This window comes from Corylus avellana, chromosome 11 (assembly GCF_965113065.1).
Source record: "Corylus avellana chromosome 11, dhCorAvel1.hap1.2, whole genome shotgun sequence".
Taxonomy (NCBI): Eukaryota; Viridiplantae; Streptophyta; class Magnoliopsida; order Fagales; family Betulaceae; genus Corylus; species Corylus avellana.
The window spans coordinates 12,092,604-12,106,354 of NC_142500.1; the positions used below are offsets into that span (position 1 = coordinate 12,092,604).

General features: G+C 35.5%; 1 protein-coding gene across 1 annotated transcript; it reads left to right on the forward strand.

The window, feature by feature from the left end:
- The first annotated feature begins 1,360 nt into the window (after positions 1–1,360).
- LOC148583095 (uncharacterized) lies at positions 1,361–3,097 on the forward strand. The gene is made up of 7 exons (XM_088511552.1): positions 1,361–1,422; positions 1,692–1,923; positions 2,022–2,240; positions 2,317–2,337; positions 2,485–2,586; positions 2,702–2,940; positions 3,070–3,097. Exons 1-7 carry the CDS (start codon positions 1,361–1,363, stop codon positions 3,095–3,097), a joined length of 903 nt encoding a protein of 300 aa, XP_088367678.1.
- Positions 3,098–13,751: the final 10,654 nt, after the last annotated feature.

The following is a 13,751-nucleotide window of genomic DNA, read 5'->3' on the forward strand; positions in this document are numbered from 1 at the left end:
ATAAAGGTGGCCAAAGAATTTAAGTGATATGTTGTGAATGGCGTGATGTTTCGCATTAAAGATTATGAAAAGGGCAAATCAACACAAAATAGTGGAGTTTGTGTATTTGAAGATGACACTGCATACTACGGCCAACTAACACGCATCATTGAGGTTCAATATTATGATGGATCTCGATATGTACTATTCAAGTGTGATTGGACAAACATTGCTCCAGGTAGAGGTTACAAGATTGATGACTTTGGCTATAGCCTTGTGAATTTTTCGCGTCTAACACACACTGGGGAACAGATTATTGATGATCCATTCGTATTATCTTCCCAAGTTTCTTAAGTATATTATGTAGCTGATGAAAGAAACCTGAATTAGGTTGTTGTTGTGAAGATAAAACCAAGAGACGTATTTGACGCTGGTGAAGGGCACGTGGATGAAAATGATGTGGATGACTATAATGATAATGAACCTTCCAACCTTAACATTGAAGGAGTACTTAAGGATGTCATTGATAATCTTGTATATGATCGAAATGGCATAGAAGGAATAACACTTGATACCCCTGAGGATTTGAGAGATGAAATTCATCATGATGAAAGTTAGGATGGCTTAACATAGTCATCGTTATGTATTCACTTTTGAAATGTTCATTTGTCCATGCAAGAGTGTGGATGTAAGTGTTCACATGATTGGTGATGATTTTTTTTGTGATTATTACATACTTTGGTGCTATTAGTTTGATATGATGTTGATTGGTGTAGGCATATGGCCCCGAACAAACGATTGAGGACTACCCGATCTGTGCAGCCTATGGAGGCCCCTACACAACATGTGTGACGTCCCACATTGCCTAGGTATGGAGATGATGATGTGCTTAAATTTATACTACACCCTTAATGACAACAACACGTTTTAAAGCCGTGATGGTCATGGTCCCATCAGAACTCCGCAGTTAAGCGTGCTTTTGTTGGAGTAGTACCAGAATGGGTGACCTCCTAGAAAGTCTGGTTTGGGGAAGCCAAAAGCGGACAATATTATATGTCATTGAGGTAGGGTGTTACAAAATGTTATCTGAGACATTGCCTAGTATGAGATGGGGGGAGTGTGCATAAGCCCATGAAGATCGCTAGTGGGCACTCGCTAGGATGGACGCCAAGAATGGGCTAATCCCATGGGGGTCGCCAGCGGGGACGCTGGGTCCTAGAAGGGGGTGATTGTGACGTCTCACATTGCCTGGGTATGGAGATGAAGATGTGCTTAAATGTATACTACACCCTTAATGACAACAACGCGTTTTAAAGCCGTGGTGGTCATGATCCTATCAGAACTCCGCAGTTAAGCGTGCTTCTGCTGGAATAATACCAAGATGGGTGACCTCCTGGGAAGTGCTGGAGTAGAACCAAGATGGGAGGCCTCCTGGGAAGTCTGGTTTGGGGAAGCCAAAAGCGGACAATATTGTATGTCATTGAGGTGTTGTGTTACAACATGATTCCATAGGCGATGGAGCTTCACTCCAAGGAGCTACTAGCAACGATGATTTAGGGGCTTTTCTACTTAATGAGGATCCTGAGCAGACAATTCCCATGCCTGGGGAGGTAGACACCGGCGGTATGTTTAACATATTGTTGCATTTTTAAAATTAATTGAAATATATTTTCCAAATTCTTAACATTAATTTTATTTCCTACACATTGCAGGCACAACAGAAGGCATGGTGTTACCTGCATGCTAGGCATATGGAATTTACCGGAGGATGAAAAAGTAATCATTGAATTTAATGCCTTGGGTCAGCCACTTTGCAATCAAGGCGGGAAGTTCAGTACTTTCGCTGGCACACTTGTTAAGGATATGAACATTATGCCTATAGATGTTGTGAATTGGAAGAAAGTTCCTAATAGACACAAGGCGGATACGTGGAACTTAATACAAGTATGAAAATTTCATTTTATGTTGACGTCTTCTATATATTTTGTAATAATTTTAAAAATTGCAACAATAACATCATTAATTTTTTTATTTGATTGTAGAAAAAGTTCTTCATACCAGAACGCCAAGCCCCGAAAATCAAAAAGTGGGTATTGCAAAATATGGGAAAGCAATTGCGGGACTATCGGAATGAATTGAAGACTACTCACTTTAGCAATTCATTAACTGCTGCAAAAATAGTGGCGAGTGCTGACTCAACCAAAATTAACATCATGCAATTTGCGAATCTTGTAAACTACTGGAAAGATGGAAAAGTTCAGGTACCAAACTTATAAAAATAATTTATAAGCAACTATAGAATTATAAATGTTTGCCACTATTATATTGACAACGTAGGAGAAGGCGCAAGTTGCTAAGGTGAGCCGATCAAAGGAAGAAATCCACCACATATCAAGGCCAAAAAGCTTTGCTCGACGCACCAACGAAATGATACTTAGTTTTTAGTTAGTAGTACAATTGAAGTTGTTGATTTTGCTTACAAACGTGATAAATTGAAATGTGTAGAGGAAATCTGCTGGGGCTATACCAACCAGGCCCGCAATCATTGTTGACACACATAAGCATAATGATGGCATGCATGTGAACGAGGAGACAAGACGAATTGTTGTAAGTAATATTTAATACCACTAGCTAATTAACTAGTATTATTTTAAATTTTATTTATTTATTCACTAAGCTTAATGTGCTTACTACAGTATTTCATGGCTTCACTTGGTTATAGTCTCAAATTGAGGAAAGCATAATGCAGGAGCCTCCAAACTCGCAAAAGGGTACCCAAGTAGGCAGCATGATGTACCATCATAATGATGCCTACTCAAAATCTTTGGGTAAGGAACATCATGGTTGCATGTGTGGGTTTGGACTAGGGATTACCCCTTCATCCCTTCCGGGTCATGGTAGTTCACAATCTATTGCCTGTGCTTCGACATCAGAAGATGCACAAGAACTTACGGCACTAAGGTTAGAGGTAGTAGAGTTGAGGTGACAACGAGAGATTAAATTATAATCCATCTATTTCCTAAATTATGTTATGTTGTATTACATTCATTTGGTTTTGTCAACTATGTTCTAAATGTTTATTGTATATAGGAAGATGCACAAGAAAGAGCAGCATTGAGGGTAGAGTTGAGACCCCTAATTGAAAACTTTAGGCAATGATGAAAGATCTTACTCATTCCACTTGACCAAATGATGCAAAATGTAGTAGATTGTAATAGTTTTTATATTTACATTGGACATGACTTGGAGGCTAACAATATTATGGTTTTGGTTTTTGTTTTATAACTAGATATTGTATTGGGTTTTTCAATTAGGGATATATGAATTTGGTTAATGCAATTTTCAATGGAATGTGTTTAATGGAATTTAAGATAATATTTCAAATTTTTAATGCCTCATAATATCATATATCATATGACTTATTAGATTATCTATGATAAGTATGATCATTATGACTCATAGTTATCCAAATTCTTAAGTATGATCATATGAATCTCATAAGACCATATGTTATATGATTGATATAATTACTATATGATATGAATATAATCATTACATCTTAGTATTATCATTAGTTACATATGAATCATTAGATCATGTTGTCCAAGATCTAAGACCATATGATCAATATTAGTCATAATGATCATAATTCCTAAATATGATAATATGATCTAATTAACAATTATCATATATATAATAATATGATTAATTCCTAAGTATGATAATATGATCTAACGATTATCATATAATAATATGATAATTTTGAGTCATAATGATCATAATTCCTAAGTATGTGATGACATGATCTAAGTATTATCATATGATCTCTAACAATTCGTACAATTTTCGATTTTATAGAACATGATCTAATGATTATATGATTAAACATTAATAATTATTCGCTTTTATTATTTAATATTCATATTTAATGATTATTATGATGTTATTAAATTGCACATATTTATTCAATTACCCTTGAAATATAAGGATTTTATTATTTAATATTCATATTTAATGATTATTGTGATGTTATTAAATTGCACATATTATTCAATTACCCTTGAAATATAAGGATTTTATTATTTAATATTCATATTTAATGATTATTGTGATGTTATTAAATTGCACATATTATTCAATTACCCTTGAAATATAAGGATATTTTTATAATAACAAAGGTTAAAATAGACATTTACCTAAATTTTTGGTGCTAGCTGCCGAAATGGGTGAAAATTTAATTTACCCGCCCTTCTCAAAATTTCCCCAATTTTTGCAAATCCACCCTCTCATCTCCTAAATTCACTGCAGCGTTCTCTCCAGACTCCCCACATGGATCTCTCCAGACTCCCCAATTTTGGTAAGCAACCCCCCACATGGATCTCTCTTCTTATCTCTCCCTCACTCGAGAAGGAAAATATTGCTAAAGACTTTGTTATTTTCCAGTAGTTTCCTTTTATTTTCTTGATATCTTCTCGGATATTTCCTTAAATTCATATATAGATTTGCCTCCCTTTAAATACCCACTAAGTTGTATTTTTTTTTTTTTTTTTGAGAAAAACATAACATTTCATTCAATAATACTACGAGCATAAAGCTTTACATCACAGTGTAAAGCTCTGAAGCAACCATAGCGTAAAGCTACAAGATTACTAGGTTTAGTACAAGATTTGAGACCAATCTGCTAACCCATGACTAAAATCAGATTTAATACTAGATTTGTAACAAATAGACTCAACCAAATGCATGGATAGTAATTATTCCTCGACCCTGAGAGCGGAAAGACTCTCATGCTGAAACTCTTCCTCCTCAACCCGAAGACCAGGATAATGATCACATCCACAACCCAAAGGTTTGGACCAAAACTAATTAACCCGAAGGCAACATAGATCGAGTGAGAGAAGAAAGAGCCTTATTACAATCCGAACACAGAGAAATTAAACAATACAGGGAAAAACATACGCCAAAGTACAAATACATCTTAAAGAAGCAACAGAGTAGGGAAATAAAACAAGAAAATAGACATCACACTCCGATCACGCACACGTCGAGAACCGAAAACCGAAGGGGCGTTGGAAGCTCATCGTGGCAGGGACTCATCAAAAGGCCCAACAGTGGACGGTGGGCGGCGAACAGACGCAGAGAAGACCGGCAAAGCAGGACCTGAAAACAACCACAAACAAGAAAAAAAAGGGAAAAAAACAACAAAGAACTACCAAAACAGGGAAAGAACAAGGAAAATGAGCACAAAGTGGGAAGACGATAGCCGGAAGGGAGCCGAACCTGTGCAGGCCGAAAACCGCCGCGTAAGGGGCGTGGGAGCTCAACGCGGTGGGGACGCATGAAAGAAAACCCTAATAGTGGGCAGCGAAGCGGCGACACAGGTCGGCGGCAACCACAGACAAAATCCGAACCCACAAAGAGCCAAAACAAGGCCAAGGAGTCCGTTGCAGAAAATGAAGGCAGAGGAAGAAAATCGGCTGGGAAGGAGCAAAAATGGAGAAAAACAGAGGGAGAAAGGAGCGGAAAGGAAAGGGAAGAGAGAAGGCACCGGGGCTAGGGCATCAGGTAAATAACTAGCACTGGGGCGAGGAGGACGAGGGGAGGAGGGCAGCGGCCAAACGGCCAACCCTCCTCCCCTATGTGGCTGAAGGCTTTCGCTTTTCTCTCTGGCGGCTAGAGAGAAAAGAGACGGCTAGGGTTCACTAATACAGATCCAAACCATTTAATTTATTTATTTATCTTTGATCATAAAAGGTATTTTGCCCCTTTTTTTTAAACTCTTTTAATTTTCCTTCTTATATGTCCGGAAATGACTTAACTACTCTTGCAGACATGAGCATTCAACTGGAAGAGAAGCTGTCCGTGAAATGCTTCATGTAATCATCGTCAAATTTCCAAGTAAAAATGTGGATGAGCAATCAGAGACATTATTTGTGTAGTTGGTGGTTTGCTTAGCCAATGGTGAAGATAGTAGGGTTCGTTCCATGACTGGTGCAGCTATAAAGAAGCTCTTTGGGTGTGTAAGCTCACGTTCACTTGATTACATTCTTGAGGACACATTATCTTGTTATTCGGGAGAGACACAGCGACTGTGGAGTGCTGCTGCACAAGTAATAATCTCTGAATTGCAGTATTGCACTATGAGGTGGATAATTTTGATTTGGGAGGACCGTTCACTTCTTTAGTTGTAACTCCTATCAAACATATGTTTCTTGCTTTTTCTTTCTCTCGTCAATATGGTAGAATGTAATTCATGTATAGTAGTAGATAAAATAAAACAGATGAAAATATGTAAGTTGACTAATACAATAAGTCAAATGCTAGTGAAGATTTATGAAACAAAAGTGTGTTTCTCGTTTACGAAGGAATCAACTGGAAATTTATTTTTGTATCAGGATACTCAATAAATTACTTAATATCTAGAATTGTAGAAATTTGGCCTATGTTAAGAAACTAACAACAATTTCAACAAAAACTACTAATTTTCTAGTGTTTGGTTGACACTTTGAAAATGTTCCCGAAAACATTTTTTGTTGCACCAATAGCTCTTGCCATTGTTGTGCATGCGCTTGAACTGTTTAGAATTTATGATTTAGTTATTGGGCCGCTCAAACTAACCAATGTGGGGGCAAATGTCAAGAACCACTGTTGAATCAACTGTTTTTCGTAGTGCGTATATACCTAAGGGCCAACAGCTTAGGCTATTAAGAAGTAATTGAACATTGTGTATTAGGCATTGGTGAGAGTTGATAGAATTGAATTGAAAAAAGAAGAAGAAGAAAGTGGGATACTGAGAGTTGATAGACGTGAACCAAAGACCAAAGATGACCTGGCTCTTTTACCATGTTAGAGAAGCATTGGTTTTTGAAGTTTGTAGACTTAGAGAGCTGTCCATTTTGGTCAGGCCAACCCTAGCTTAACCCAAGTATTTCAACCTTGAATCCTAATCCGGTCCAAGTTGACATCAAGCCTTTTAACGTAACCTGAACCAAGCTTGCATGTGGGATTGGCTTGAGCTAGTTTGTAAGTTGAGTTGGGCTATAAACATATTTTCAGGTTAGGTTAAATTGCGTTGGTAATTAGTTTTTCATCAGAAAAATAACTTATATCACTTATTTTGATTATATTATCCTTATCATAATTAGCAATTCAAAATTTTAACAATATTGATGGGCTGTGAGATATTTATGGTTAACATTACTGATAAACTTGAGAGACATATTTACGGGAAAAGGTTAAGTAACCATTAACTTGAAATGTATAGGTAAACCAAAGTCACATAAGCAAGATTTATCTGAGCAGTAACAAATAATCAAATGAAAAAGTATTGCATCATGAATTGGTTCAGCTACGGATCTGGTTTATGGTTGGGCTATGGGTTAGGCTGTGGCGTTTAGGAACCTCAACCCTAGCCCCGCCCAAATGAAATTTAGCCTGGGATTTTCAGCCCAAGCCCAAACTGGTCTTGAAAATTCCCAATTCAAGCTTGGCCAAGCTTGATGATTGGCCTTAAGGTTGGTCTGGGCTAACTTGCCCGGGCTGTATCCTTACTAACATTAACAGTCTACTTGAATGGGCATCTGCTCTTGTCAATGGGAGGTGCATGGTACGTTTGAATGGCATATGTAACCTTTTTTTTGATGAGTAATGGGATATGTAGCCTTACTGCATTCTAAACTCAATATGGTGTTCTGTTGAGTGTTACGGGATTATAAATGTATGCATGAGCATTTGAGTCTCTCTCTCGCTTTTGGTGCTCTCACACGGTTGCTGCGAAACTTGGTATTTGAGATTTAATGATCTGCTATGGTTGAATCTCAATGTTGAGAAGTACCTGGCCTTTAGTAAGAAATCCTAATAAATATTGCTGCTCATTCAATCTGCTTTCTTTTGTTTTATAATATTTATTGTTGAGTCTCTGAATGTGTTGGTACAGGTCTTGGGATTACTAGTTGAGGTCATGAAGAAAGGATTTCAAAAACATGTTAATAGGGTACTGCCAGTGACTAGAAAAATTTTACAGTCTGCCATCAGTGTTGTCACCAGTAGGCAACTAGATGTTTTTGAGGAAATTGCTGTTGCTTTCTGGAGAGGCATATTATTCACTTGTTATGTTTGAGAAGATGCTGCGTCAGTTCAATTATTTGAGCTTTGAAAGTGATCTTGTGGTATGTCTCTCTTTAAATAAGGTATAAATATAATTCTATTCATATAATATATTTAGTCGAGTGAATAGTTTCTTTGTGCTTTCCTACTCAGCTAGGCCAGGGACCACTGACCGCAGAAATTAGGCTTCAAATGAGTAGTAATAGCTAGGAAAATGTGTAGTTGCATTGTTTGTTTGATGACATGGGTTCTTGGTGCTCTAGTTGGAATTAATACATGTAATGTAGTGGATTTGGATATGGTTGTGAACAAGATTTGTTTTTTGGTTGAAACTTGGTGTATAGGGCTTTAAATGAACCCAACTGCTTATAAACAACTCGAACTTTGATCAACTAGATTTGAGTTTGGTTTGTTTATTAAATGAACCGAGTTTGAATAGAAATATAGGCTTGAATGTTAAATGAGTGAAATTAAGTGCGGCTTGTATAAACTTATTTTACTTTATTTTTGTTATTTTTTATAATCTTATTTTAATTTTGTAATGAAAAGGTCTGGAGTTTTTGAAAAGATAGAGGGGAATCATTTTTCTAATGTTATAGATCTAGCTTGAGTCATTATGGTCGTAAGTCTTGATATGTTAATTTTTTTTATAATTCTAATAGGCCAAGAACTAGATCATAGCATTCTCAACAGGTCCATGAGATTGCATGATGAGTGTGTGGGGACATGATAATTGAAGGGTTTTCTCCTATTACTTTAGATTGCATTGGTTTTGATTTCCTCTGTTATGTTTTTTAATTTTGTTTTCTGTTGCATTATTTCAAGAAAATCTGGGAGGCAATCTGTACGTTGCTTTTGCACCCACATATCAACTCGCCTCATAGCCTTGTACTTTGCTAGTGTAACAGAAGCTCGGAAAGAAAATGAAGAAAAATTGGAGGTTCTGTTTGTCTAGATGCAGAATAGCTAATTCTCCTATAATATGGGAGGAGGTTTTGCAAATGGGGTGCAGTGAATGGGGTATTAAAACCTTTAAAGCTGTGCTTTGTCGTTTGGCTTTGGGGTCTGCTGTCTACAACATCTGCTGCAATAGAAATGAACTCAAGCATGCAGGACATCCCAAAACAGAGGAGCAATTGTTGAAGAAAATTCTGTGGGAAGTTAGAACCAGAGTAATTAGAAAAGTGAAGTTTTCAAAAACTGGGGAAATTTTTGTGCTTTGCTCTTTATGGAATATACCAGCAGACTTGCTTTGTTAATATTGGTTATATAGTTACTAGTTGGTCTCCTCTGGTTTAGTTGGTTTTTCTGTTCATGATTTGGTTTGTTTTGTTATGCTGCTAGTATGTTTTGCAGCTTTGTGTTTTGTTTTGTTGGTGTTCAGCCTCTGTGAGGCTTTGTTTTATGCCTTTTGAAGGGCTTGTGTTCGGTGATACTTTGTATTTGGTTTGTCTTACTTTTAATGAAGGTGCTTATTCATCCAAAATAAAAAATAAAAAATAAAAAGAAAATGAAGAAAAAGCATTTGGAACTTATTTTCTTATGAAGCCAAGTAGAATCAGAGACAATGCCAGTAGAGGAGGATGCGCCGGCGTCTCCTGCAAATGCCGGAGCTGCAAACGCCGGCACAACTCCTTCTCCGGCGTTTGCAGAAGATGCCGGTGCATCCTTATCTGCCGGCATCGACAGAGAACGCCGGCAGAGGAGGATGTTGGTGTCTTCTGCAACCGCTGGAGAAGGAGTTGTGTCGGCGTTTGCAGAAAACGCCGGCACAACTTCCTTCTCCGGCGTTTACAGAAAACGACGGCATCCTCCTCTGCCGGCGTCGACAAATCACGTCAGCACATAATCCTTCTCCGACATTTGTAGAAGACACTGGCCTTTATATTCTCTTCACCAACGGCTGCCCAAAACGCTGGAAAATAGCTTTGCCGACGCTGTTTAAGCAGGCATTAATACCAAACGCCGGGAATACAATTCCCGGCGTTTTTTTTCTCTTCCACTGCGTTTTTTGGGCCCTGGGAGAGCCTGCTTTTTTTGTAGTGAGGGTGAATCATTTTATAGACGTCACGCAATCAAATATCAATTTTAACAATTTGAGAAGTCACGTATGAAGCTACACCATTTTTCTTGTTAACCACATAAATTCTTGTGTTTTATCTTATTTATTCCCTATATTAATTCCTTTAGTGTTAGTAATTAAGCCTACACATATATTCATTTTCTCTTTTCTGTACAATTAATAAAGATGCATTTAAATTTTAAAATTAAATTATAACGAAGAATCCCGTACATAGTGCAGGTTATGAACTAGTTGTTTATAATGATTTAATTGTATAAACAATTAAAATGAATTAATTGTTTATACAATAATACTATATCAATTGTAGAATGAATCGATTACCGTAATTAGCCTTAGTATATCACCACCTTGTTAGGCTTATCCCATATGTAAACATATAAAATAATAAACTTTTAATGAGTTGGGGTTAATAAATCGACGGCAATTGTGATGACGACAAGATAAATGCATGCTCTCTTTTCCATTCCCTTTTCTGTCTTCATTTGGACACAAAGCTAAAAACCTTCCAATCGTTTTACCACGGAATGTATTTAAATATCTCAATCTATGCAATACATAACTAGCTAGCTAGAATAGTCAACGAAGGAATTACAGTCCACCTGTGCATGGACACGGCTCCTGAGTTCTTCAAAAGCCTTCATGCTTTCCGCATCAAAGCCTCCCACAAACTGCAAACAGGTCCAAGAAAACTTAAAATCCACTAAAAGGAAATGAAATTTTTATATGGAAAAGTTTATCAAGCTTTGATATGAAATGAAATTTTCGTTTGGCCCACGATTTCGCACACCAAAAGTATGTTCTTTTAATAAAATTGTGGAAATTTTATCATTTGAGAGTGTGTTTGGGAAAAAAAAAAAAAAACAGTAGGAGTTTCAGATTGCACATAAAAACATGCAACGCGATTTTATTGGTCGAATTGCATTTTTATCAAACGGTTAACTATTTTTTTTAAAAAAAAAAAATTCATTTTCATTAATTACATTTTAAAATCATTATTTTTTCAAATCGAACATTTTGAAACCGTTAAAACAAACCAAAACTAAAAAGACCCACTGCAAAAAAAGGAGAAGACACCAAATCTGTTATATGCTTAAAAACTTAGCAAGCACTTAAGTCATCAATGAAAACATGCTGTAACATAAAAAACCAAATTTGTTGTGCGGTCGGGGGTACTTATCGTTATAGAAGGAACGTCAATCTAAGGAAAAAAAAAAAATCAACGAGATATGTCCTATCAGTGAGGAGTGACCTCTTTCATTAAATAATAATAATAATAATTAAATAAAAAGACCAACTATACTAAAAACCTCTTTTATAAATAGATTCATCTTATGGGTTCGTTTGAGATTGCATTTTCAAAAAGTGCGATTTGAAAAAGTAAATTTTAAAAACGTCGTAAAGTGTTCCACAAAATCGTGAATTAATTTTTAAAATCGCAGTTTAACTTTTAAAATTTGTGCGTTTTCATATTAAAAAAACAAAAAAGCGTCATTTCAAATCACAATTTTTTAAAAATGCAATTTTTTGCCCACCTTATGATGATTCATTCAATATCTAGAATGAAGTGTAATAAGTACCAAATATTTCATATTTGGACCCCTTTATTTACATTAGTTAATCCTTTAGTTGTGTCCTTATTTAATATTGTGTTAGTTTTGTGTTTTTAGTGTTTTGTAGGTTGTTGAAGAAAAACTACAGCTTTAAAGGGAAAAATACAAAGTCTGAAAGAAAGCATACTTTGAGAAGACCTAGATGATGTGGTTAAATTTAACCAAATCCAAAAAAATGTTAAATTGGATTCAAGATCATATTGGCTTAAAGTTCAGATTTGATAAAATTTCAGATTGGATTCAAATTCAGATTCTGCACACATCTCAGTATTTTGACCATAACTTTCCGCTCAAATATCTGATTGAAGTGATTGATATGGTATTGGAAAGCTGACTCAAAATAATACAATTCGTTGTGAAATAGAATTTTCCTAATTTGGACGGCTACTATGCCAAAATTGACTCGCAGTAAAAGGACACAAATCTGGATGAATCTTATTCCGATTTCAGACTTCTATTTTGACTGGGAGACAGACTTCCGAATTATCTAGGTCTAATAGGGCTTCTAGGAATTTCTTAAGCCTATAAATAGACTTCTTTGCATTCAAGAAAAGATACACAAGTCCAGAGAGCAAAATTCTACCGCTTTTCTCTTTAGTTTAGTTTTTCTTTAAGTTTAGGTTTAAGTTTAGATTTTATTTTTATGTGGAGCTAAATTTCCAACTAAGGTTGGGTATGAAGCCTCACCGATGAAGAACAACATCACTTTTATGTAAGTCTTTATTTATCCGATTTTATTGAGTTTTATATTTCAATTGTTTTACTTCTTTTCAATTGGATTGAAAGATTCTTGGATATCTTTTGTGATTCAAGGATATACTTGATGATTTGAAATAATTCAGTACAGTTGATTGCTTGATTTTATTTGGCTAAAAATTGGATATCCCTTGTGATTTGTTCTACGGATACATTAGGTGTTTCAATTAAAATTGGATATCTTTTGTGATTTACAGATACATCTGATGATTTAATTTATATTGGATTCTTTTTGTGAATTGTGCAATGAATGGATACATGGGATGGTTTTGATTAACCGTTGAAGCATAGTAAAATATATCTAAGATTTTAATTGTGAAAACTTCGGATAAATATTGATGAACATGGAGTATGTTGTTATGATTCGATGAGTGTGGATTCCCAAACCTTAGTCTTTATCTTTTGTTTTATTTTATTTAATTTATGTTTATCCTTTAATTTTCAAAACTCAAAATTCAAACTCTTTTGGAACTAGGTTAGGGTAAATTAGTTTAGATATAATTTGATCTTTCAAAAATAGAATTCTCTATGGGTTCAATCTCGCACTTACAATCCATTAAACTACAAACGATTCGTGCACTTGCAAGTTAAATAAATTTGCACAATAAAGTGAAACACCAACAAATATAATAGAAAAACAATTGGAATAATGCTCAAACATAATGTAATAGAAAAAGCATAATCTAAGTATATATGCCAATTAAAATTGGTCAAACATTATTTCCCTTGCAACATAGATAGGTGGCAATTGTAGAAATATTTATAAAATCTAAAATACTAAAATATCAAAGAGAAGTAAAAGAGAGCGTGGAAACGGAGAGAGACGTATAGGCTACATCTTGTATATACATTGTTACCAAGCAATATTACATAACTATCTATTTATAGAGAGACAATGAGTAGTGACCAAGAAACCCAAATTAAACCCTAAAATACATAAGGAAAGACATAAACGTTACATTACAAATTAAATAAGAAAATATAAAATATTCTAACAAAGGAAATAATATAATCTAACATGCTGTAGGTCTGCTGATGGAAAGTAATATGCAATCCCACGAAACATGGAGGAGGAAATCATGGGATTGTTGCCTTGCTTAGATATGCTTGATCTGATTAGATTTTGTCTTCTAACGCTCCCTTGCAAATTGATGGTAAGAACTTCCTTTAGTTTGATAAACAAAAAATAATTGGCAGTTTGTTGATTGAATCTTGCC

Coding starts and splice junctions, on each gene's coding strand:
- LOC148583095 (XM_088511552.1), top strand. CDS start 1,361: ATGGGTGACCTCCTGGGAAGTGCTGGAGTAGAACCAAGATGGGAGGCC. Junction 2,338..2,484: donor AGAAGGCGCAAGTTGCTAAG/GTGAGCCGATCA, acceptor TGAAATGTGTAG/AGGAAATCTGCTGGGGCTAT. Junction 2,941..3,069: donor CAAGAACTTACGGCACTAAG/GTTAGAGGTAGT, acceptor TATTGTATATAG/GAAGATGCACAAGAAAGAGC.